The 27,040-nt window shown below is 42.3% G+C and overlaps 1 protein-coding gene across 1 annotated transcript in view; it reads left to right on the top strand.

Moving 5' to 3' along the window:
- LOC308334118 (uncharacterized protein) overlaps positions 1–27,040 on the top strand; it is a gene marked incomplete at its 5' end in the record, with an annotated part of 284,691 nt that overhangs the window by 252,368 nt on the left and 5,283 nt on the right. The window contains 2 exons of the mRNA XM_080790705.1: positions 25,865–25,936; positions 26,338–26,403. Of these exons, the coding sequence (XP_080646831.1) occupies positions 25,865–25,936; positions 26,338–26,403 (138 nt within the window). The remainder of the gene's footprint in view (positions 1–25,864; positions 25,937–26,337; positions 26,404–27,040) is intronic.

Genomic DNA, 27,040 nt, shown 5'->3' with positions numbered 1-27,040 from the left:
AGTGGTGTCTGGTGGAAGGCCAATTGCGGCCGGTGTCGATCAATGGGCTTAATGTCCTCAAAGTCACGTTTAATGTTCACAGCACACCTGACAAAAGACCATTGATATTTGATATTGTTGAAATTTGTATGTGACTTTAATATGAAAAAAAAAAGTTTGGACACTATAATACATAATTATGAACCATGGGGACCACAACCCTGACTAAGAATTCAATCAACACATGGGGACCACTGTTGTGTTGGGTGGGGGGGATATTGGCCTGATGTGGGGGGAAAAGCTTAATGACATATTGACTGTTAAGGGCTTCATTTGATTGTTAATATAAAGTGAATTAAATCACGCCCTTAACAGTCATTAACTGATGCTATAGTGGTCCGGAGCTCAAAAACAATTCAGAACCACTGATGTATTCCATTCATGGTTGCTCCTCTGTCCTCTTAACCTTCCATATTAAACTAATACTGTACATAGCAGACACATGCCATTGCATGATTATGGGCACATTTCCTCATAATGGTCACAACCAGTCTGGTACACTTTCCCTTGAAATTCTAATTATTTTCTGTGGAAGATACGAGTACACGATGCGAGACACGGCCAAAGCATTTCCGGGGGTCCCCAGCCAATAACTTTGAGAACCCCTGCCATAGGGAACCACTGCTGGTCATCAAATTATTGGCAAATACCAAAACAAAAAAGTATCCCTTTATTGGCTTAGAAATACCCCAAAAAGTATCCCCTTAACCTCAGGGCTTTGCATCAACAACACCGGTTGTAAACTATACTGGCTCTCCACCAGGAGGACTTCACACGACAAGTTTAGTTTTTACTTCTAATTAAATATCACATGTTAAATTAAATAGCTTTGGACTTAATAAATATATTAAATATCTTCTAATTAAATATTACATATTAAATTAAATATATTTGGACTTAATAAATATATTAAATATCTTCTAATTAAATATTACATGTTAAATTAAATATCTTTGGACTTGACTGGACTGAGATCACTTCTTTATCTCAGGCTCTCTTCCGAAAAAGTAAGAAACAGTTTACTAAATAAGAAGTTTAAAAAACATGCTAAGCTCATGGCATGACGTGAAGTCTCTCTCTCTCTCTCTCTCTCTCTCTCTCTCTCTCTCTCTCTCTCTCTCTCTCTCTCTCTCTCAGTGTAGGCTACTGTGAACAGGAAGAATAAGGTTATCCAGAGCTGTTCATCACAGCAGAAAATGGAGCCTAATCTGCCCTGCGTTCTCCTCTGTGAGTATATTATTAATAGTGGCTCAATTTATATCACCATCGTCTGACCATGGGGAACAACAGAGGCCTTGACTGTGATCAATATTAAGCCCATATATGGGAATGCCAATATATGATCATATTGTGACAGTATCATGACAACCACTGTGGTTGCCGCAAAGGTCACAGTTAACTATGGACTCATGCATTTCCCGTCAGTAGGTCAGTCAGTGTATCACTCAAAATCCCCATACGGTATATGGTGTCCAGGTCTCAGTGCCCAGGTCTCGCGACCTTGCCCGCCCTTTAGGGCGAGGTCGCTTCTCGATCGCCACCAGGCGTCTTATTGGTTCTTAATCTGTTCTTATTGAACTTGAGTCAACTATCTCGGTTGGTGTTGTGTTAATTAAGGATAATTAAACTGCAGATATTTATGCTTAGCTTGATATTGTCTACATGTGTTTCAGTGGTGAGCAGCTTCCTCTCCTGTGCACTCAGTCAAGGTGAGGATTCATTACTTGCGCAAGCAGAGCGCGCAAGTAATCATTTCGCTTGGTCTCTTCGAAGTGAAGCCAAGTTTTCTTCAACCGTAAGTCTGTGCCTGGTTTGCTGGGACTAGTTACAAGTTACACATTACGTCATATACACACCATGTACTCTGGTCCCAGTTCTCAACGATGACGTAATGTTGTAACTGGTCCCAGCAAACCAGGCACAGATTTACGGTTGAAAAAAACTTGGCTTCACTTTTTGGAACCAAGTAACCACAGTATACTGCTAATCAATGATTTGTAATTTGTAAATCTGTGCCTGGTCTGCTGGGACCAGACTACACAGATGACCATATCTCTTACGTCATCACTGAGAGCTAGTCATACATATACACACCATGTACTCTGGTCCCAGTTCTCAACGATGACGTAATGTTGTAACTGGTCCCAGCAAACCAGGCACAGACTTACGGTTGAAAAAACTTGGCTTCACTTTTTGGAACCAAGTAACCACAGTATACTGCTAATCAAATTACAACTACATACTCTGTATGTAGTTGTAATGTGATTTGTAATTTGTAAATCTGTGCCTGGTCTGCTCGGACCAGACTACACAGATGACCATATCTCTTACGTCATCACTGAGAGCTAGTCATACATATACACACCATGTACTCTGGTCCCAGTTCTCAACGATGACGTAATGTTGTAACTGGTCCCAGCAAACCAGGCACAGACTTACGGTTGAAAAAAACTTGGCTTCACTTTTTGGAACCAAGTAACCACAGTATACTGCTAATCAAATTACAACTACATACTCTGTATGTAGTTGTAATGTGATTTGTAATTTGTAAATCTCTGCCTGGTCTGCTGGGACCAGACTACACAGATGACCATATCTCTTACGTCATCACTGAGAGCTAGTCATACATATACACACACCGTGTACTCTGGTCCCAGCTCTCAACGATGACGTAATGTGGTATCTGGTGGGACCAGATTACACAGATGACCATTTCTCTTACGTCATCACTGAGAGCTAGTCATACATATACACACCATGTACTCTGGTCCCAGCTCTCAACGATGACGTAATGTGGTAACTGGTCCCAGCAAACCAGGCACAGACTTACGGTTGAAAAAAACTTGGCTGTCACTTTTTGGAACCAAGTAACCACAGTATACTGCTAATCAAATTACAACTAATGAAAAAAGTAGAACACGTATGTATACATGTAAAAAATAAAGATCTATATATCATTCTTATATACAGATCACCTAAAACAAACCTTTCGGAATTAAACACATTTCTCAAAAAAATGGTAAAGTATCTATCATCTCCGACTTCCACAATTATGATAATAGGAGATTTCAATGAAGACCATTATACTGAAAAAGATATAAATATAAAGACCTTCATGTCAAGATTAGGCTTTAAACAATTATTAAAGTACAATTATTTGAAAGTATTATTACAGAAATTGAAGTTAGAGACACATATTACTCTGATCATGATTTAGTATTAATATCACTATAGTACAAAATGAATTTGAAGTAATAAAATAATTATACTGTATAATATATTTTAATTCAGTTTATATACCTTTTTTTTCATCACATATCAATGATTCATTTTTCTGTAAAAAAGTAGTTAGGTAGCAAATAGTTACACGTAATGATTATACATTTCAAACGTTCCTTCACAGAGATACTGAGATGTGATAGTTTCCAGCGGTCTGGTTGGTACATTTACCTGATAATACCTGCTGCATACTTAGGTACGTTATCTGAAATATACCTGCCCTCCCTCAAAGGTTTTTCACGCAGTGTGTGTGCCTGTGTAACACGTGTGTGTGCGTTTTACCGGACCCCATATTGTAATATAGTTTTCAGGGATGTTTTTCTATTCTACAATATGGGAGGAATACAGAGACTCAATAATTACGCAGTTCTATTTCATGTCTCTTTCATAAATAACAAATAAACCAAAGCCTACACTCATGGTATCAGACAGATCCACTGTACTGACATCAGACAGTGTGACTCTCACCTGTACTGTGGAAGACAGTATACAGCTCCATGGAACATCTCCTGGTACAGAGACAACCAAGAGTCTGAACCAGACAATTCAATTCCTGAATTCACTTGGGTGGCTTTAAGGCTTAAAATAATTTATATCAATATTTTTGTAAATCTCTATGGGTGCAGGAACCAGAAAACCACACCCACAGCTCTATCCTCTTCCACTATATTCCACTGGATGGTCTTAATCATAACACATTATTGATCCAATATGTGTTTGTGTAGAGAGACCTCCAGCTGTTCTGACCATTCTGCCCAACACAGCATTTACTGGAGAGACTGTTATGTTCACATGTGACATGAGAGAAGGACAGCTCTGGTCTTATGCAATAGACAAAGATGGTGCTTTCTTTAACAGATCAGAATCCGTATTTCAAACATCGCCACTCAGCACAAGGGACAGTGGTGAATACCAGTGTACCGGTCGTCTTACAGAGGATAACCTGGTTGTGAAACAAAGTGATAAAATCACCTTGATGGTATCCGGTAAGTCACAGTGACATCATCACTTACTCACTGACATTATGTTCAATATGATGGTTTAATTATGGTTCCGTACTACAGAGAGATAAATGTACTAGAGTCTGTATCAAGGATGTGTAAGTGTGTGTGCGTGCGTGTGTGCATGTGTCCGTGTGTGTACTAATATATTCAGTTGGGAGAAATACAGAGACTCAATGGTTACACTGTTTAAATAAATTTCTCTGTCATAAATAACAGCTAAACCAAAGCCAGACAGACCCAGTGTACTGACTCTCACCTGTAAAGTGGAGAGTAGGCCTACAGCTTCATGGAACATTTGCTGGTACAGAGACAAGAAAGACTCTAGACCAGTGACAACACAGACTGAGACAACCTACACATCCACCAGAGTCTCAGAGAGTGGAAGATATTGGTGTCGAGGAGGGAGAGGAAACCCAACATACTACATACAGTACAGCAACTCAAAAATGTCACTGCCTCTGGTGAGTTAAAATATAGGCTACTGTAGCCTACTGTATAATATGATTAATCCTTTTATATAACAGGTAGTTCCAATCAAGCAATGTGAACAAACATATACTGTACATCACCTGGAACCAGCCACAGGTATTCTTACAGGAACAGTAGTAGATTAATCAACATAATGACAATTGGGGAGAAAGTGACAAATAAATGATATTTATGTAGGGCTACTCTAAATGAAATAAAAATTAAGATAGGATCTGTTGTTCGCAGGCTTACTCGACTGAACTGAACTGAACTGAACTGAACTGAACTGAACTGAACTGAACTTAACTGTGTGTGTGTGTGTGTGTGTGTGTGTGTGTGTGTGTGTGTGTGTGTGTGTTTGTCATGATATCTGTCTCACAATTCAAATGAGTCTTTCTAAGTGTGTTTTAAAATGCATTTCATTGTGTAAGATTTTGTTTAAAAAATATTGAGACATTCTAAATAATGTTGTTATTGTGTTGCTATGATGCTCTACTTCCATATGAAATGGAAGTTAATCATTTCAAAACACCAGTATTTGTCATAACCAACCACATTTCTACAAATGCTATTCATACTGAGCCAGTGGATTTATTTTAAGTTTTTCTCTCAAATGTGAACAGATCAACCAAAGGCCACACTGACAGCTGAGCAGCAGGGGGCAGTGTTTCACTGAGCTGCCCTGAGTAATGTAACACCTCTGAAGATAAAGATTCAATTGTTGTGCAACAAATGCATTTAGCCTGTCAGGGCCTGTCAGGCGTATGTACTGCATTCCAATGCTCATTCTTTCCTTCAGACTTTAACTACTTTTTAAGATGTTCTGTGTAAACCGTTTCCATAATTTTATAGTTATTTGCATTACATTTCATAATGTCAATGTCTCCTGCATCACTGTCTTTAGTGTATTGCTGCTTACCACTGCACTGCTACAGCTATGGAAATAAAACAATGCTGTCTAAAAACATGAATACACTAAACTTCAATCCAGCAATCTCAAGTTGCCACATTATCCTTTGTTTGTCTTTATATTTACCTATACATCCTACAAGAGATCATTTGACTTCATCACTTTGTTTAATAGGCTACACTTCTTTCTATTCTACTGTATGTATTTACGGTTTCACAACAAGCATGTAGAGAGGCAGGAAACCACCACAAACGAGTGAGGAACAAAACCACGCCCCCAGCACCCAGGCTAGATCTCAGAAAGATAATAGGTTACCGCCACAATGACCTTGTGTTTTCCATCACGTATGTGACACCATCTCGTCACACGCGTCAAGTGCACCCTCGCAGGAGTGCGTGCACCGTGGCTATAGTCAATATCACATCATTTTATCATATGTTTTGTTATTATCTGCTGCTGCATTGTCATTGTCAAGGACAAAAAATATTTTTTACTCTTATGTAAATCTATCCATCTATCTATACAAGATATAACTAAAAAGGACAACCTTGAACCTTGCATCATTATATGATTATTTTTTTTAAACATGCATGGAACAAAATGGAACGATATACTGGTGATATGCTACCCCGTGCGCCCTGCATTTGATTGTTTTTTGGATTCACATCACATTAACCTTAGTAGCAGCTACTCTTCCTGGGGGCCACACAAACACATGTAGACTTACAGTGTTGTTTCACATGTATTGCTTTTTTTTTTTTTTTATATTTTTTAAATATAGCTGATCTACACAAGCAACACAATGTTTCAAAGTTGTGAGCTGTTTGGAACTGCCAGTACCTAAAGTAGCCTAAACCAGTGGCTCCCAAAGTGGAGTCCGGGGACCCCCAGGGGTCCTTGAGGGAGTTAAATTAACATTGATTTTACAAAGTTAATTGGGGGTCCCAGAGATAGAAATGCCATTAAATGGGGGTCCGTATACTAATGCATGTCAAACTGGTACTTGAAATTAAATGGGTTGAGAATCACTGCGTAAAAACCTTCTCTTATGGGGGTCGCTGGCATATATTTAAAAAAAAGAATAATTAGCAAATTAGTGTCAATTCGGGGGTCCTTCACATGAAAGAGTTTGGGAACCACTGGCCTAAACTATATTGGTGTATGTTTTCTGTGCCGCATGGGGACTAACATTACTTATACTGTATAAGATCACAGATGTTACGGTTCGCTCTCCATCACCTCTACATCCATGTGCTGTGGGTGTTCTGGGCACTTCAGCGCCACCAGAGGACTCCAGAGCACTCCACAGCACCTCTCTCCCCGTTACAACCTCCCCACCTGGATGTCGTCTGCAATCACCTGATGAGCCTACAAGAGCCAGGCCTGTCTGCAACTCGGCGCCAGTTCTTCCCCAGTCTACGGTTGGTAAAGTTAGACAGCCAGACATTTAGGCCCTCAGTGTTTAGTCTTAGACAGTTAAACGTCACGCCGTTACTGTGCACTATTCTCTGCTCTGTGGACCTGCCTTTGACTCACCTCCTCTTCTCCTCTCCAGTGTTTCTGGGACCCGAGCTACCCCCCCCCCCCCCCCGTGTTTGTGAATAAACATCCGCCCGCCGCCCGGGTGGGCTTTACTCATGCTTTGCCTCTCCTTGTTGTGCATTTGGGTCACACCACACCGAGTCATAACAGTAAGAACTGGCCAACTTGACCCAGCCAGCATGGAAAGAGAGCAGCCAGCTCTCCAGGCTCAGGGACAGGTTTTGGAGCACCACTCCCGCCTGCTGTCGGATGCATCCGCCGCCATTTTAAGTATACAGCAGGAGCTCCGGGATGTTTCGGATCTTCAGCAGTCCCAAGCCGCTCAACAACACGCTCCGGTTAAACAACTCACATCGTTGGTCAAGGATCTATATAGCTGACCAGGTCGCCGCGCTCAGCGCGCATCTCACCGCCACCCCTATCCAGACGGCACTATAGCGCCTGACACGGTCCCTGCGCTGGCAGTGCACGCTCCTTTTCCAATGCCGGAAGCCTATACCTCACCGCCCCGGCCACCTTTGACGGTACTTTCTCCCTCTGCACGGGGAGTTCCTCATGCAATGTGAGTACGTGTTTAATCCGCAGCCCAGCATGTATTCCACTGACCCCGCCCGCATAGCTTATACATTAACCACCGGAAGGGCGCGCCGCGCGATGGATTTATGCAAGCCTTGAGGGTTCAGCTATACATACATGCAGATCTAGAGAGACTTTGTGTTATAGAGTTTAAGGCTGTGTTTGACCATGACGTCCCAGGGCATGACGCCGGCACAGCTCTCTCTGCCCTCCACCAGGGCTATACCTATAGCTCAGTAGCAGATTATGCCACTATGAGTTTCGCATCCTCGCCAACCCGCTGTGACTGGAACGAGCCTGCACTCCGCAGCGTGTTCGTTCATCCGGGGTTTGAGTGAGGCTACGTACGAGAGATGCCCTGGCCGAGAGAGAGAGAGAGGGAGAGAGACCCGCCCCACTCTGACCGAACTCATCTCTCTGTCCATTTCCATTGACGAACGACGCCGTGCACGTAAGCGTGAGAGGGCTTCCCCCAGTGTCACGCGGCTGTCAAGCCGTCTCCCCCCCCGCCCCCACCAGTCTCACTCGGCCCGAGCAAGTTCCATCTGCCCCCTCCAATCTCACTTGCGAGGATCGGACGCCTGCATGCAGCTGGGCCGAATCCACGTGACTTCCAGGGGTCGCGTATCTCCAGCTGAGCGTGAGCACCGACGACTACATGGGCTCTGTGTGTATTGTGCCATGCTCAGCGCACGGTGGTGTTCGCTCCGGTCCAATTCTGCTCTCCAAGGTGACCGCTTCCCGGGCCACCAGGGGGCGTAGTTTCGCCTACTCGGGGGTTTTCGGGTAAGCTTGTCTCACTACAACTTCCCAGCCCCGCATATACCAGTGTTGCCAGATTCCCTGTCACTCTCGCCTGGCAGGGAGGGACAGACACTCACCGTTCCAGCTCTCATCGACTTCCGGGGCCGATGAGAGCTTTATATTGACCATCCAGTATGCTCGGAGGGTGGGCCTCCCTGTGTCAGGAGGTCCCTGCCTGCCTCCGCTCTGAATGGTCATCCCATGGGCCCCATCACACACCGGGCTCATCCTATATCACCCTCACTGTCCCTGGGAACCATGTGGAGAGCATGTTCTGCCCCTACATTATTCACTCCCCGCGGGCACTCCACTCATCCTGGGCAGACCATGGCTGCAGGAGCTTAATTCACACCCCCCCCCCCCCCCATGTCTGCTGCAGAGTTCTGGGCGTGTTCTCAGCTGGAGCGCCGCCTGCCGGGTCTGTTGCCTTCAGTCCGCCCCGACCTCCACCCAGGCTGAAGGTCCTCCTGCCCGGGTTCCTCCACGGCTCGGTTCTCTGCCAGTCGCCATGTGGCGACTCCTGGAGGGGGGGGGGGGGGGGGGTCCTGTTACGGTTCGCTCTCCATCACCTCTACATCCATGTGCTGTGGGTGTTCTGGGCACTTCAGCGCCACCAGAGGACTCCAGAGCACTCCACAGCACCTCTCTCTCTCCCTGTTACTATATCTCCCCACCTGGAGTTGAATTTAATTCTTCCAATGTGTAGTATTGTGTACAGCACATTTCTAGTAATGATATGTCTAAATGCCTTGCCCTGAAAAAGAAAAAAAAATGTCTAGTGTACACACCACTGTCCGTGTATAAAACAATAGACTCTACTAATCTCCAGTAGCATTAGCCCCATAATACTGTGCTTCTGTTCTGACAATTTGGAATAGAGCATGGCTCTCTCGCATGCACGCGCGCACGCGCGCGCGCACACACACACACACACACACACAGGGCCTTTTAAGGGCCTTTGAGGTGCTGTGGTACCAGGAGGTGCATGCATATAGTCAAAGAAACCTTGTACGAGGGCTCCTGTTATGGGTTTCAAGGTGTTTTTGTTGACCAGTGAGGAGATCCTGTAAAGGAATCTTGTTCTTTGGTTGACATTTTTTATTACGTTGCTGGCCATTTTATCACCGGAAAGATTTTACTCCATGATGGAACCTATGTAGGTAATTTCATCTTTTCGTGTCATTTTCAGTTCTTCATGACCCAAACATCTCCTGAGATCGATTCGGTATGGGACCTTATATTATTTATCATCTTATTTATCCGTGTTTTTACAAGATGTCATGTCAGTAGTATTTCTAATACCTTCCCAATAGCCCACATCGTGGCTGCTGATGTGGGGATAGGTTAGCCTGCGCTATTTCAGTAGACTATTATAGTTGATTGTCTAATAATGTTTGGTGAGTTTTTAAAGTCTAATATAAATCAATATAATTAAATATTGTGCCCATTTAAAGAACCACTCGGATTCACAATCAGAACACATGTTATTATGCTCATTTGGAAAACAAAATTCTACTTCCAAAGTTGTGGATAGCATAAACAATAAGTTGAAGGGAAACTTCAACTTATTTCTTCAACTTATTGCTTCAATTAACCTTGCCACACACGCCTGTGTCCCTTATTTCAAGATCTCAAATGTGGCAACCCTAATAAAGGTGCAATATAAATGCACCATTTACCATTTTCAATGCTCATTCTTTCCTTTCAGACTTTAACTACTTTTTAAGATGTTCTGTGTAAACAGTTTCCATCATTTTATAGTTATTTACATTACATTTCATAATGTCAATGTCTGCTGCATCACTGTCTTTAGTGTATTGCTGCTTATACCACTGCACTGCTACAGCTATGTAAATAAAACAATGCTGTCTAAAAAACATGAATACACTAAACTTCAATCCACCAATCTCAAGTTGCCACATTATCCTTTGTTTGTCTTTATATTTACCTACACATCCTACAAGTGATCATTTGACTTAATCACTTTGTTTAATAGTCTACACTTCTTGCTATTCTACTGTATGTATTTACGGTTTCACAACAAGCATGTAGAGAGGCAGGAAACCACCACAAACGAGTGAGGAACAAAACCATGTCCCCAGCACCCAGGCTAGATCTCAGAAAGATAATAGGCTACCGCCACAATGACCTTGTGTTTTCCATCACGTACTGTAGTGTATGTGACATCATCTCGTCACACGCGTCCAGTGCACCCTCGCAGTGCGTGCAGCTGCGTGCACCGTGGCTATAGTCTATAGTCTATAGCTATAGCTGATCTACACAAGCAACACAATGTTTCACAGTTGTGAGCTTGTAGATCGGCTGTTTGGAACTAGCCGATGTAAAGGGTTAAAGTGGTGAAACTGGTTGTAATGTTATATTAATACATTTTGGACCACACTTTGAGAACCACTGGTGTAGATATTGAGATACTTGGCAACTGCATTAATTGATTGCCTTGATTGAATATTAAGTAGTTCCGGTCATTTTGTGGGGGGCACAGGGGGCCATGCATTAAAAGTAAATAAATCAACAAAACTATGACGTCATTTGTATCGTTGACCTATTTCTAAAATATTCGTGCAACTTTCGTTCAACTTTGACCCCTCTATCACATGGAACTATTTTTTGGAAGTAGTGATATGGACACAAAAAACATAGTTCCACGTGATAGAGGGGTAAAACATTCACGAAAGTTGCAGTAATATTTTAGAAATAGGTCAACGATACAAATGATGTTGGTTTTGTGGATTAATTTACTTTTAATGCGTGGCCCTAGTGACCTCCACAAAATGACCGGAGCTATTTAATATTCACCAAAACCAGACCAGAACTCCCACCACGAGACTCTGGCAATCAATTAATACTGTTGCAACCACTATATTAATGGCAAGTATTTCATACAACTTAAGTAAAATATAATCTGAACTATCCCTTTAGGACCAACATCCAGAACAGACTTCAAAAGGTCTAAGGTCATGGTCAAAATGACATAATCAGTATATATCTCTGGAATGGAGAGACCTGTAACGAGAATGATACTTTATGAATGAGCAGGGAGTGACCCTGAGTCCAATCATGGAATTTATCATTTTAATATGCAAACGTGTTGATTTCTACTTCGAATAAGAAAAGGACCTGCAAGGAATGAACTCACTTCGTTTTCTCAGCCTCTCTTCCGAAAAAGAGGAAGTTAGAGCAGTTTACTAAAGAAGAAGTTTTAAAAACCATGCTGAGCTCATGGCATGACGTGAACTCCCCCCCCCCCCCCCCCCTCGTTCCATGTTGTCCCAAGTGATTCAACGCATGGAATTCAATGTCCCAAACCACACCAAATGGTCACCATGCAACTCCTTGCAACCGTTTGGACCCAAGGAGTTGCATGGTGACCCTTTGGTGTGGTTTTAGACTCACTAAATTGAGAAAGGACACCCTCATGTCACCCTCCGGGGGAACGGGATGCAACACTGTACTCAGTACTGTACTTAAAGTGGGACTCATAAAATGTCCCTGGGACGGACCCATCTAAAAGACCATGCATGCACACCTGGGTCTCGAGGACCCATTACATTGAAAACCTATTTTCATCACTGCAATGTTTCTAAACATTTATATATAACTTAAGTAAATGTTGAATTCCTGACTTTTACCAGAGTACTTTTTTCCACCACTGCAAATGTGTGTGCATGTGGTTATTTTTTGGTATAGGAGAACTTGTCAACTTTGACTGCTGAGCCATTCTCTCCATTTCAACCTTTATAATGGCATGACGGCATGTATTCCAGGTGCATGTACTGTCTGCATTTAAACGCTCATTATTTCCTTCATACTTTAACTGCTTTTTAAGATGTTCTGCTACAGCATGTAAAACAAAAACGTTGCTGTCTAAAAACATGCATAAACTAAACTTCAATGAATCCACCAAACTTGCCACATTACCCTATGTTTGTCTTGATATTAACCTATCCCATGTGATTATTTGACTTCATCACTTTGTCTAATACACTTCTTGCTATTCTACTATTGTATTTAGGGTTTCACAACAAGCATGTAGAGACATACTGTAGGAAACCACCACAAACACAAACAAGACCTGAACAAAACCACATCCTCTTTCAGTGCTCAGACCCTATACAGTAGCTACACCATGCACATGATGAGTCATATACTCTGGCCTTTGCCCATTTAATATTATTATTGTTTACACATGATATTTGTAAATATTAATATTATTATATATTAATAATATATTTCATCACTCTATTAAATTGCTCATATTTCATATGTAGGACATGACCGCTACAACACTACCTCTACTGCACTGATAGAGAAGGCTAATTGCATCATTCAGGGTTTTTGGTCCATGGGGGTAGGGAGGGGGGGGGGGGTCCCAGCACCCCACCTCAGAAAGAAAGATATCGCTATCTCTGCACATCTGCCATGTATGAAGACATTGCTGTGGGGTAAAGTGTGTTGTCCTTCGGGGGCCGCCTCTAGACAGTGGAACAATGTAACACCTCTGAAGATAAAGATTCAATTGCGCAACAAACGCATTTAGCCTGTCAGGCGCATGTACTGCATTTCACTGCTCATTCTTTCCTTCAGACTTTAACTACTTTTTAAGATGTTCTGTGTAAACAGTTTCCATCATGTTATAGTTATTTGCATTACATTTCATAATGTCAATGTCTCCTGCATCACTGTCTTTAGTGTATTGCTGCTTACCACTGCACTGCTACAGCTATGGAAATAAAACAATGCTGTCTAAAAACATGAATACACTATACACTTCAATCCACAAATCTCAAGTTGCCACATTATCCTTTGTTTGTCTTTATATTTACCTATACATCCTACAAGAGATCATTTGACTTCATCACTTTGTTTAATAGGCTACAATTCTACTGTATGTATTTACGGTTTCACAACAAGCATGTAGAGAGGCAGGAAGCCACAACAAACGAGTGAGGAACAAAACCATGTCCCCAGCACCCAGGCTAGATCTCAGAAAGATAATAGGCTATACCGCCACAATGACCTTGTGTTTTCCATCACGTATGTGACACCATCTCGTTACACGCGTCCAGTGCACCCTCGCAGGAGTGCGTGTTGCGTGCACCGTGGCTATAGTCAATATCACATAATTTTATCATGTTTTGTTATTATCTATATGCTGCTGCATTGTCTGAAGGAAGCCAAACAAAAATATGTTTTACTCTTATGTAAATCTATCTATCGATATAACTAAAAAGGACAACCTTGAACCTTGAATCATTATGAACCCGTGTGAACTGAGTGGTGCAACTCCCCTCTCTCCTCTTCTCTCCTCTCTCTCTCTCTCTCTCTCTCTCTCTCTCTCTCTCTCTCTCATTAGCAAGCAACAGTGCAGCACTGTCTATCTCTTTCTGTTTCAACTGCTCATTAACCAACACATACATAGGTGAACAACACGGACATTGCTGTTCCTTGGAGTGGTTGCACCACTCAAAAATAAAAATAAAATACAAGGATTGTGTCATTTTAATGTAACGTGTTGATTTCTACTTCTAATAAGAAAAGGACCTGCAAGGAATGAACTCACTTCTTTTTCTCAGCCTCTCTTCCGAAAAAGAGGAAGTTAGAGCAGTTTACTCAAGAAGAAGTTCCATGCTGAGCATGACGTCAACTGACCGTAACCCACCCCCCCCGGTCCACCTCTACCTCTCTCTCTCTCTCTAACCATTAGTTCACTATGAACACGAAGTAGAAGGTTTTTCGGAGCCGTTCAAGAGAAGATGAAACTACTCACCGTGGCCTGCGTTCTCCTCTGTGAGTAATTATTTATAGTTGAACTACTATTATTAAGATTATGAGTTTGAATTCATTACATCTGTAAATATGTAACTTTACTCTTCTACCCGGATTTGAACCCGTTTTCTGAGTTTGTATTTGTTACCATTGAGCTAATAGAGCTTGCCAGGTCAGATCCTGTGTCTATAGGAGAGACATGACATTTGACACTAAATGTATGTAGATAGAAGAGCAGGGAGACAAAATACAGCCTTGTATAAGTTATAATGTTATATTAATACATTTGGACAATGGACAAAATTACATTTAATTAATAAAAACAAAATGACATAGTGACGCAGTGTTTTTATTTTATTTAGGATCATGACCAATGTTTTCACCTCGCTCTATATTTACAATTTCAACAATATTTGTATTGACTATTAGCAATAAAAAACTAAACCGGCACAGACAGCAGTGATGATGCAACTATATACAGTACAGAGACACCACCACAAAATTAAATATACGTTCTTCTCCAATACATCAAACTATGCATTAATGTGTAGCCTCAGACAGGGCTGGACTGGGACAAAAATTTGGCCCGGTCATTTTCACACGAATTTGGCCCAGACCAGCCCACCACAACCAGCGACGGAGCGGGCAGTATACTATTACTAACTGCTAACAAATAAGCCCTAATAATACCACCACTTTTACAGAACTTAAATGATACAAACCAACAGACAACTACACAACCCTTTGTTGCTCTCACAAGAATTATGCTGGTAAAAGGATGCAAGATAGAGGGTTTATTTGTCACTCATTGATACAGCTACAGTGAAATTATCATGATGGCACTGGCAGAATGGCATCAGGTGGCCCGTCGACTATTGGCCTGCCTGCCTGTCCAAAAAAATATATCATCATAACCAGGCCTGGAATTTCCTCCTTTTAGGGGCAAGGCCACTTCGCCTTTAGTGCGGTCAACTTTTTGAGGGCACAAGGCCAAGTGCCAGGGCATGAAGGCCATCAATTAAAACAATGATTTTAAGTCCCCGGTCATCATTATTTTAGCTTAAAGGTTAAGGATTTTATTTAAAGGCGAACATTGGTTCAGAACAGTGCTTCTTAATTAAATAATCACAGCTTTAAATAACAAAATATAAGTAGCTACTGTTGCAAAATATTGTACTGTGAGTTAATTCACAGAAAATACAGTGACAGACAGCCTACATTCATTTTTATAGCCCTATGTTTCTGTTCTACCTTGTTTGTTTTGGTTCTGCTATATTGTCACAACTGTGATATGTTCCTTGTTTTCTTCTATTGTTTATACTGTGCAAATTGTTCAACACCTTCTAACTTTGTTTCGAAAGGTGCTTTATAAATAACATTTACTTACTTACTTACATAACTTTTGAATGAGGGCATGGTTTAGAAAAGCCTATATTTTGTGCTAAAGTATATTGAATAACATATAAATGTAGATTTTAGACTGGCATATGGCATTGTGGGGCTGCAGCAGCAGGACTGAGGACTCTGGAGATAAGTGTAAAAAGCATTTTGTACAATTGTGTGCTTATGAACATTTACCACGTTATGTCCGCATTGATACAGATATGAATGATTATTAAGCGAGCGACGCGTGGTGTACAGTGAGTGCGCTCTGGTGCTTGCACTAGCGTTTGGCTAGCGATATTAGCCGTGGCCAGCGTTGGCTGTTTTAACAATTTACTCGGTCAACTAACGTAACAGACGATAGCGTGGTAAATGGTGGAGGAGTCCTGCAGTCTATGCTGTTGCGTGGTGTTGTTTTGTGAGTTTATATCCATGAAGACGAGTCACGTTCGTCTTAACACACGGGCTCTGTGTGATAATAAGCCTGAAGCCAGCCGGGCCGAGTGTCAGTGACTGAGAGCTGTCAGTGCGTGTATGCGTGCATGGAGCGGAGTCTGCACGAGACATTTGGGGAAGGTTACCGTAATGACTGGAAAATTGCGCAGAGGAAAAACGGTTAAATGAACTGCTGTGGGCGCCGGTCGGGGCACATGGGCACCGTGGCCACTGTGGCCGTCTGGGCATATAATCTTTCGAGGGGCACACGGCAAAAGAGAGGGGCAACGACGGCCATGGCCGCCGTGGCCGCCGTGAAATTCCTGCCCTGATCATAACTTGAGCGGCCCCCATATGGTCGCGGCCCACCGGGAATATGCCCGGTACAGGCGGGCCGATCGTGTCAGAGTGAGAGCTGTCAGTGCGTGTATGCGTGCATGGAGCGGAGGAGGAGGGAGGAGGAGGCAAAGTAACGCAAAATAATAATAATCAAACCACTTGGCAAATGGCAACAACACAACTACAATACAGACAATACAAGTCTGCACGAGACATTTGGGGAAGGTTACCGTAATGACTGGAAAATTGCGCAGATGAAAAACTGTGGGCGCCGGTCGGGGGCTACAGTCTATGGTCGGGGGACATGGGCACCGCGGCCACTGTGGCCGTCTGGGCATATAATCTTTCGAGGGGCACACGGCCAAAGAGAGGGGCAACGACGGCCATGGCCGCCGTGGCCGCCGTGAAATTCCTGCCCTGATCATAACTTGAGCGGCCCCCTGCGGTCGCGGCCCAACGGGAATATGCCCGGTACGTTTTATGGCCAGTCCACCCCTGGCCTCAGATGAAAGCTTGGTATTGTCATACTTTATGAAAGCATTTCAACATGTTCTTCAGAACACCGTAAACACACGTACACATGCTATAAAGGGGCGTCACTCAGGGCTGTGGAAAGTCGTGGGTTGCTGCTGCTGTCAGAACCCCAGGAAGCTGCATGACGTAATCTGAAACCTTTTGTGGGGTAGCACAAGTGGAAGTGCTTTTGGAATGGCCCTCTATAGAGACTCCTCAACACGCAATTCCATTGGAAAGATCTGATGAAAATGGATATCAAATAAATGTAGATTTTTGATTGAATCAAGCAACTTAAAAACTGTCTGTGGTGAACACAAAAGCCAGGGTAGATGTTAGAATTGTGTGTTTTACAGTCAAAAACCCCATTTTGTTCATTTGTTCTAATTTAATTTCAGTCAGCGGTCTGATGGTGTTTTTTTATTTATTTTTAGGGATAATTAAAATGCAGATATTTATGCAAAGTGTATTATATTGTCTCATCAATTCATTTATTTTGTATTATATGTTTTTATTTTCAGTGGGCAGCTTCTTCTCCTGTGGACTGGAAGGTGGAGGTGAAGGTAAGGATACATGTATGATATTAATATATTGTCTTCACTCATATAAATATCATATTTACACCTGTCACACACTTCATCCTGGATGGCTTAACCCATTTTGACCTGAGATCAGATTCTAAAAATGTCTTCTACATCCTGACAGTTTTCTGAAAAAGCCATGTTTCTATGTCAGTCGTTCTTCGATTTCTCAAGAATAGCAGACCTAAAATGGCTTAATTCTAGGGAAAACAGACATGTGTGTGGAGGATTCATTGACATTGGCCAGATTGTAAAATATAAATAATATTGTCTACTCTAAATAAAATAAAATAAAAGTTAAGAGGTAAATTGCATTAAGTATAATACGGATGATGGAGTTATCCGCAGGAATATATAAATAAGTAAAGTATCACTCAACTGTGTGTGTGTGTGTGTGTGTGTGTGTGTGTGTGTGTGTGTGTGTGTGTGTGTGTGTGTGTGTGTGTGTGTGTGTGTGTGTGTGTGTGTGTGTGTGTGTGTGTGTGTGTGTGTGTGTGTGTGTGTGTCTTCTACAGAGCCACTTGTTCCTGTTCTCAGCAGACACCCTGACTGGACTGAGACTTTCATTGGAGAGACTCTTATTCTGAAGTGTACAATAGAAGGAAGGGCTTCCGACTGGACATACACATGGTTGATGAATAATGTGGTTGTGACTTCCATTGAAACCTCTGAATACACTTTAGGTCCTTCTGGAAACCCCAGTGGTAAATACCAGTGTGTAGGTCGACGCAAAGATGACCAACAATATTCCAAATACAGCGAAACCATCACAGTGTCCTCTAAAGGTAATTTGGGATACTAGTATTCTAGATTATCAGACATTTGTAATGTGTCTCACTATTCAAATGTGTGTTTAGACATGCATTTCATTGTATAAGATTTTGTTCCAAAAATATTGAGTCAATCTAAATACCGGTAAGCAATGTCTCATGTTGTTGCTATGCTCTTCATATGAAATGGGGGGGGGGGCATTTCAAAACACCAGTGTTTGTCATAACCAGCCACATTTATACTGTGTATGTATGTTGTAAATGTACATTCCAGTCAAATGCTAATGCTAATCCATTATGTCCTAATGTGAACAAAAGATCAAGCAAAAGCCACACTGACAGCTGAGCAGACAATCCCAGTGTGTTGATCATTTACAACACATGTTTATTCACTGTGGTTCTGTATCTATAAAGATTACATATAATCCTAATAATTTCATTTTTTTTTCACTATCATAAACCACACAGCTCAACCAAAGCCTAAACTGGTATCAGACAGGACCAGTGTATTTGTATCTGGCAGTGTGACTCTCACCTGTACTGTGGAAGACAATACAGCTTCATGGACCATCGACTGGTCCAGAGTCCCTGAACCAGTGACGGTGGCACATGGATCAACCTACACATTCAGCCACCGTGACCCAGGGACAGTACTCTACAGGTGTCGAGGCGGGAGAGGAAACCCACCATACTACACACAGTACAGCAGCTCAGTGTCTATCACTGTCTCTGGTGAGTTATAAACACAATATTTCACATGTTTTCATAGGGTTCATTTTTTGTCTCCCCACAGAATCAAAAGTTTTATCCTTTGCTGGATGGTTTGATTCTAGACTTAAAAAATGGCGAATTAGTTTATGGTTACGGGATAAAGGTGGCGCAAGATGGAGCCCTTTATCTCTAAGGGAGATGCCAGCCACCCGTCGGAGAAATATTAAACAGTAGTTGTTGCCTGTCACTGTCAGCGGAGAATGTACAACTGGAACAGTATACAGTACACAGAAATATGTGTAGAGGGTTCATTGACATAATGAAAATTGGCCAGGTTGTAAAACATAAATAATATTGTCTACTCTAAACTAAAATAAAATAAAAATTAGGAGAAGTACGGATGTTGGAGTTATCCGCAGGAATCAATAAAGTATCACTCAACTGTGTGTGTGTGTGTGTGTGTGTGTGTGTGTGTGTGTGTGTGTGTGTGTGTGTGTGTGTGTGTGTGTGTGTGTGTGTGTGTGTGTGTTACTTCTACAGAGGCACCTGTTCCTGTTCTCAGCAGACACCCTGACTGGCCTGAGACTTACATCGGAGAGACTCTTATTCTGAAGTGTACGCTACCAGGAAAGGCTTCTGACTGGACATACTGGTGGTGGAAGAATACTGCTGAGTCTTCCATTAAAAACTCTGAATACATTTTAGGTCCTTCTGATAATCCCAGTGATGCATACGAGTGTCTAGGTCAACGCAAAGATGACCAAGAATATTCTGAACGCAGCAAAACCATCACACTGTCCTCTAAAGGTAATTTGGGATACTATCATACTAGTATTCTAGATTATCAGACATTTGTTCAAATGTGTGTTTAAACATGCATTTCATTGTATAAGATTTTGTTCCAAAAATATTGAGTCAATCTAAATAAGCAATGTCTCATGTTGTTGCTACTGTAACACATCCCAGTGTGTTGATCATTTACAACACATTTATTTATTCACTGTGGTTCTGTATCCATAAAGATTACATAATCCTAATAATTTCATTTTTTTCACTATCATAAACCACACAGCTCGACCAAAGCCTAAACTGGTATCAGACAGCACCAATGTACTGGTATCTGACAGAGTGAGTCTCACCTGTACTGTGGAAGACAGTACAGTTTCATGGACCATCCACTGGTCCAGAGACTATAGTCCAGTGACGGTGGAACATGGAACAACCTACACATTCAGGCCCAGTAACCCAGAGACAGTAACCTACAGGTGTCGAGGAGGGAGAGGAGTCCCACCATACTACACACAGTACAGTAGAGTGTCTATCACTGTCTATAGTGAGTTATGAACACAATATTTCTGTTTTCATAGGGTTCACTTTTTTTGTCTCCCCACAGAATCAAAGGTTTTATCCTTTGCTGGATGGCTTGATTCTATAGACTTATAAATATGTTTGTATGGGAAAAACATAATGGCAGATTTTTCAGTGGAACCAGAACACCACGCCCACTGCTCTATATCCTGTTCCATTATATTCCACTGCATGGTCTTAATCATAACACATTATTGATCCATGTGTTTGTGTAGAGAGACCTCCAGCTGATCTGACCGTTCTGCCCAACCCAGCATTTACTGGAGAGACTGTTACGTTCACATGTGACATGGGAGAAGGAGAGCAGAGTGACTGGTCTTATAAAATAGACAAAGCTGGTGCTAACGTTAACAGCTACACTGATCAGAATCATTATGCATTTCAAGCGTCATACAGCACAAGGGGCAGTGAATACCTGTGTACCGGTCGTCTTACAAAGGATAACCTGGTTGTGAAAAGTGCTAAAATCACCTTGACGGTATCAGGTAAGTCATATTATTTACTCATCACTGACATTATGTTCATGAACATTTACAACATTATTATTATGGTTTAACTATGGTTCTGTAGTACTGTAGCCATAAAGAGATGAATGTACTGTAAGGATGTGGGAAATGGGACTTGATAATCAGCAGTGCTTCAGGGCAGAGTTATTGTGTCTTTGTACCACGGAATGTGATGATGATGATGTAATGTATGAGGATAAGAGCCTCACTTCACACGAGTGTCGTTTTCTTTCTCTGTCATAAACCACACAGCTAAACCAACGCCTACACTGGTATCAGACAGAACCAGGGTACTGGTATCTGACAGTGTGACTCTCACCTGTACTGTGGAAGACAGTACAGCTTCATGGACCATCGACTGGTACAGAGAGTCTAGTCGAGTGAAGACAGGTCGATCAATCTACACATTCAGTCCCTCCAGTGTCTCAGAGAGTGTAAAATACCAGTGTCTAGGAAGGAGAGGAGACCCAACATACTACACATATACCAGCAACTCAGTTTATATCTCTGTCTCTGGTGAGTTATACACTCACTATTTCACAACTACATCCCACTTTAAACTTTATTCCCCAATGTGTTGCTGTGGAGTCATAATACAATATTGATCCATGTGTTTGTGTAGAGAGACCTCCAGCTGTTCTGACCGTTCTGCCCAACCCAGCATTTACTGGAGAGACTGTTACGTTCACATGTGACATGGGAGAAAAAAAGCGCTGGTCTTATACAATACACAAAGACGGTGCTAACATTAAAAGAGACTCTCTTCAGAATCCTTATGTATTTAAAACAACGCCACACAGCACAAGGAACAGTGAATACCAGTGTACCGGTCGTCTTACAGAGAATAATGATGTTGTGAAAAGTGCTAAAATCACCTTGACGGTATCAGGTAAGTCATATCATCACTTACTCACTAACATTATGTTCATGATTCTTTACAACATTAATATGATGGTTTAACTATGGTTCTGTAGTACTGTAGCCATAAAGAGATGAATGTACTTACTTTTTTTTTTTACAAATTAACATTAATTACAAAGAAAATACAAAGAAAAAGCCGGCCTTTTCCATTTCTCCCCCTCTATTTCACATTCCAAGTGCATTTGTCTTATATGTAACGCCACCTCCGCTATTCCAAAGGGACATCTTTAAGGGACATATTTAAACTATTTTCAGAAATGGTATAATATTTTTGGGGTGGGATCTTGTTGAGCTGGTCATTTTGAATGTAGCTCTCAAGTAAGAAATAATAATAAGTGTGGTCCCCCCCTGTACTACACCATTTGTCCTGTTTCTATTTCTTGGTGTAATATTTTCTTTTTGGTGTAAGATGCTCTTTAATTCAAGCTTATGGGAGACTCAATATGTATTTACACACTTCTATTATGTCTCTTTCATTAATTACAGCTAAACCAACGCCTACACTGGCCCCAGACAGATCCACTGTACTGGCATCAGACAGTGTGACTCTGACCTGTACTGTGGAAGACATTACACCTCCATGGGACATCTTCTGGTACAGAGACAACCAAGAGTCTACACCAGAGAAGAGAGATGGATCAACCTACACATTCAGGCCCCGTGACCCAGAGAGAATCTACTGGTGGTGTCGAGGAGGGAGAGGAAACCCACCATACTACACAGAGTACAGTAACACGGTTCTGATCACTGTCTCTGGTGAGTTACACACACACTATTTCAGGGCATAGCAGTGGGCGTGGTTTTCTGGTTCCACTGAAAAAATTGGCCATTCATTTTTTCCCAAAGAGACTTTGGTTTTGTCCGGGCAGGGCGGGGGAAGCACACACATCCAATCAGGATGTGCGTGCTGTTTGCCTGTTGCGTGTTTCCCCACTGTAGAGCGTGCATGTGCACATCTTGTTACCGGGGTGGACCGGGGGGGTTTCCAAATCACTGAATGCTCCTTTAAAATAATTCATATAAATATTTTTGCAAATCTCTATGGGAAGAATTAATGGGTGATCTTTCAGTGGAACCAGAAAACCACGCCCACTGCGCTACTCTGTTCCACTATATTCTACTGTATGGTCTTAATCATAACACATTATTGATCCATGTGTTTGTGTAGAGAGAACTCCAGCTGTTCTGACTGTGCAACCCAACCCAGCATTTATTGGAGAGACTGTTACGTTCACATGTGACATGGGAGAAGGACAGCAGAGTGACTGGTCTTATAAAATAGACAAAGCTGGTGCTAACGTTAACAGCTACACTGATCAGAATCATTATGCATTTCAAGCGTCATACAGCACAAGGGGCAGTGAATACCTGTGTACCGGTCGTCTTACAGAGGATGACCTGGTTGTGAAAAGTGCTAAAATCACCTTGACGGTATCAGGTAAGTCATATCATTTACTCATCACTGACATTATGTTCATGAACATTTACAACATTAATATGATGGTTTAACTATGGTTCTGTAGTACTGTAGCCATAAAGAGATGAATGTACTGTAAGGATGTGGGACATGGGACTTGATAATCAGCAGTGCTTCAGGGCAGAGTTATTGTGTGTGTGCGTGCGTGTGTGTGTAAATGTACATTCCAGTTAAATGCCATTCATACTCCATTATGTCCTAATGTGAACAACAGCTCAACCAAAGGCCACACTGACAGCTGAGCAGACAGTCATCACAACAGGGGGCAGTGTTGCACTGAGCTGCTCTGTGGAGGGTTCTGGATGGAACTACGAGTACCAACACTCTGACTCTACTGGACCAATCACAGTGTCCGATGCTGTTTCCTACTCTGACTCTACTGGACCAATCACAGTGTCCGAGGGAGGAGTCTACAGGTGCAGAGGAGGGAGAGGAGACCCAGTTTACTACTCTCAGTTCAGTGATGCTCTCACCTTGAACACAAGTGAGTAATTATCTCCGCCAGGCCGGCCGGTCGGGTCTCAGGAGGCGGAGATTATATGTGTTCATCCCCGTCCGTGTGTCCGTCTGTCTGTCTGTCTGTGAGCAGCTAGTCTTGGACACCAATGGACTGATCAGTGTCATAATTTGCTTGCACACTCCCCAGCATAGGCTAAGTGGCGGCCAAGGAAGACTCACCGTCCCAAATGTGCCAAATCGGTGGCTATACTATGGCCTAATATATTTTTATTTAGTCGTTATGGCAATGAATTCCTTCCCCACAAACATTCCTGTGTCGTCACTGCTGCCGTATCCTACTGGCTCACCTGCCAGTGAGGAGCCCCCACTGGGAAGACCTAAAAATGCTACAAAACATTTATTGCAGAAATACAATTTATTATCACCAACAAAAATGATATTGTACGTCATGTGACAATGACCATCAAAAGGTTTGGCCGATATCTTCATCAAAATGCCATACATCATGTTTTTTGTTGTTGTTTTTTTGTAATTGTTTTGTAGACTATACTGAATGTGTACTGTAGGCCTATTTATGAAGGTATACCGTAACTAAAATGCTATTGTCTTTCTCGATCGCAGGACTGAGTTATCTACATTTGGGCCTGATAGTCGGACTTGTTGTGACTGTACTGACTGTACTGTCCATCCTGCTGCTCCTGCTGTGGCGATGCAGAAAATCTAAAAACAGAACATCTAAATACAGAACATCTAAAGGTGAGAAACACTCACATATTGATTATTATATTAATAAAACCCTCGTAGCCTCTGTTGTGACACTGAACAGCGTAAAACACTATTTAACTATACTGTTTTATTATGTTTCATTCCAGGTCCATGTTCTGCCAGGTATGTACAACTATCTGTCTCTGTCTAGAGCAACACCAGTGGGTGTATCATTACTGCTCTTGGATCCATACTGTGATTTGAAACTAATTGTCTTCTGTTTGCCGAAGGCCAGTAATCTTTCCAGGGCCCCCATAGGGCGCGTGCGCACGACATTTGTGTTTTTCCATGTTTTTCTCGTCTTTTTGACCTAAATTTAGCAAAATCAACAGCCAATGAAAGGCCCCGGGAGCCCTTTTCAGGGTGTCAACCCCAGTACCACGCGGTCCAATTTCGCTGAAGGGCCCCTGAGAGCCAAGGTCCCCTGGGCCATGGCCCCAATGGCCCAATAATGGCTAATTTGTCCGTGCACCTAACCCTCTGTCTCATCTTCACACACGACCACAGCAGTAGATCGTAATGCTTGCTACTTTGTAGATCTGTCGAGTCCCAGGGAACCAATCAGAACGCCGCAGCAGACCAGAGGACCAACCAGACAGGCAGTGCAGACGATGTACACCCCCCACTTCAGAATGGTCAGCCTATCATCACTCAGCCACATGCTCGCTCACTCACTCACTCACTCACTCACTCACTCACTCACTCACTCACTCACTCACTCACTCACTCACTCACTCACTCACTCACTCACTCACTCACTCACTCACTCACTCACTCACTCACTCACTCGCTCACTCACTCACTCAATCACTCACTCACTCACTCACTCACTCAGCAGTTGATCACTAACCCTAACACTGCTGTTTCTGCTTTGAAAATGAGACTTCAATCAATGAATGAATCAATGTATTTATTAATTCCCTCTGGTACAGTGTACACTGTACAGTATGTGGACCATTGGTTACATTGATCAATCAATCAATCAATCAATCAATTGGCAGGTATAAAACCAGGCATTATTTGAACACACGTAAAAGATACATTAATAAAGATGTCAACTGACTGAAATGTTACAGTAGGACGGAGTATGGAGTACTTCATGATAACACATGCTAATTTAAAATGTGTATTTTCAAAGAGGCAGCTGTTAGACCAATGTGACATTAAATATGGTTAACGTTTACATTCATGTAAAGTATTTAATTTTCCTGATGTCCTGTCTTTCAGACAAGGCCGCAGCTGAGTCCAGTGACGTGACATATTCAAAGATTGAACTCAAAAACTTCAGCAAGAAGAGGGGTGAGTCAACTGGAGAAAAAAACTAAACAAAACACGCGTTCGGAAATTCGCACATGAGCGCACTGGTGTATAGTATACCTGTTTACTTGTATGGTTAGTTAGCTAAACATCGAGGTGAAGACTGGATCCTCTACATTGTATTATTTATAATGTATTCTGCATGAATGTTTCGCTGAACATAAGTTAAATCCTCAATAACTCCTTTGATTATGTAGGAAATTAACATGAATCACGGGCCAAATGGTTTTGGAATCCTAACGTTACTCTCTGACGTGCATGTGTGTGTGTGTGTGTGTGTGTGTGTGTGTGTGTGTGTGTGTGTGTGTGTGTGTGTGTGTGTGTGTGTGTGTGTGTGTGTGTGTGTGTGTGTGTGCATGTGTGTGTGTGTGTGTGTGTTACAGGAGCAGCAGAACCAGGTGTGACCCACTCCGAGGTTAACTACAAAGATAAAGCCGACAACAAGAAAGGTATAGTGTAAGACCCTCTGTCCACCAAGAGAGTCCATGTTTGTAATTGTTAATAATATGGGGAGCGCCACGTTTTTGGGAACTCCAGCAACTTGAAGGTTGCTCCGGGCTTTTTACCTTGCGCCGGCGCGCGTTTCCCTGCCTGCCAGAAAGCTGTACTAAAATATTTTCAACTCACGTGCCTGGAAGCGCTTTTAGGCAAGGTGAGCGCCATGGCGTTTTCAGCCGAGAAATAAAGCTCAACGGGGTCTATAAAGTGTCAAACGGTGAATTCACTGCATGTTCCCATCACATTTGGAATATGACTCGCCATGAATTCAACAGTGACACTATCTGTGTGCGTGTGCCTGTGTTACAGAAGGAGCAGCAGCACCAGGTGTGACCTACGCCCAGGTTAACTACCAAGACAAAGCTAAAGCAAGAAACAACAAGAAAGGTATAGTGCAAGTGTAAGACCACAAAGTTTCCACAAAGATTGTTTAGTCGAGTATAGTCCATGATTTTAATTGTTAATAACATGGGAGCGCCAGGTTTTTGGGAACTCCAGCAGCTTGGCGTTGCTCTGGGCTTTTTACCTTGCGCGCGTTTCCCTGCCTGCCAGAAAGCTGTACTAAAACATTTTCAACTCACACGCCTG

Source organism: Protomyctophum bolini, assembly GCF_963924005.1.
Source record: "Protomyctophum bolini genome assembly, chromosome: 19".
Taxonomy (NCBI): Eukaryota; Metazoa; Chordata; class Actinopteri; order Myctophiformes; family Myctophidae; genus Protomyctophum; species Protomyctophum bolini.
This window is presented reverse-complemented; position numbering and strand designations above follow the sequence as displayed.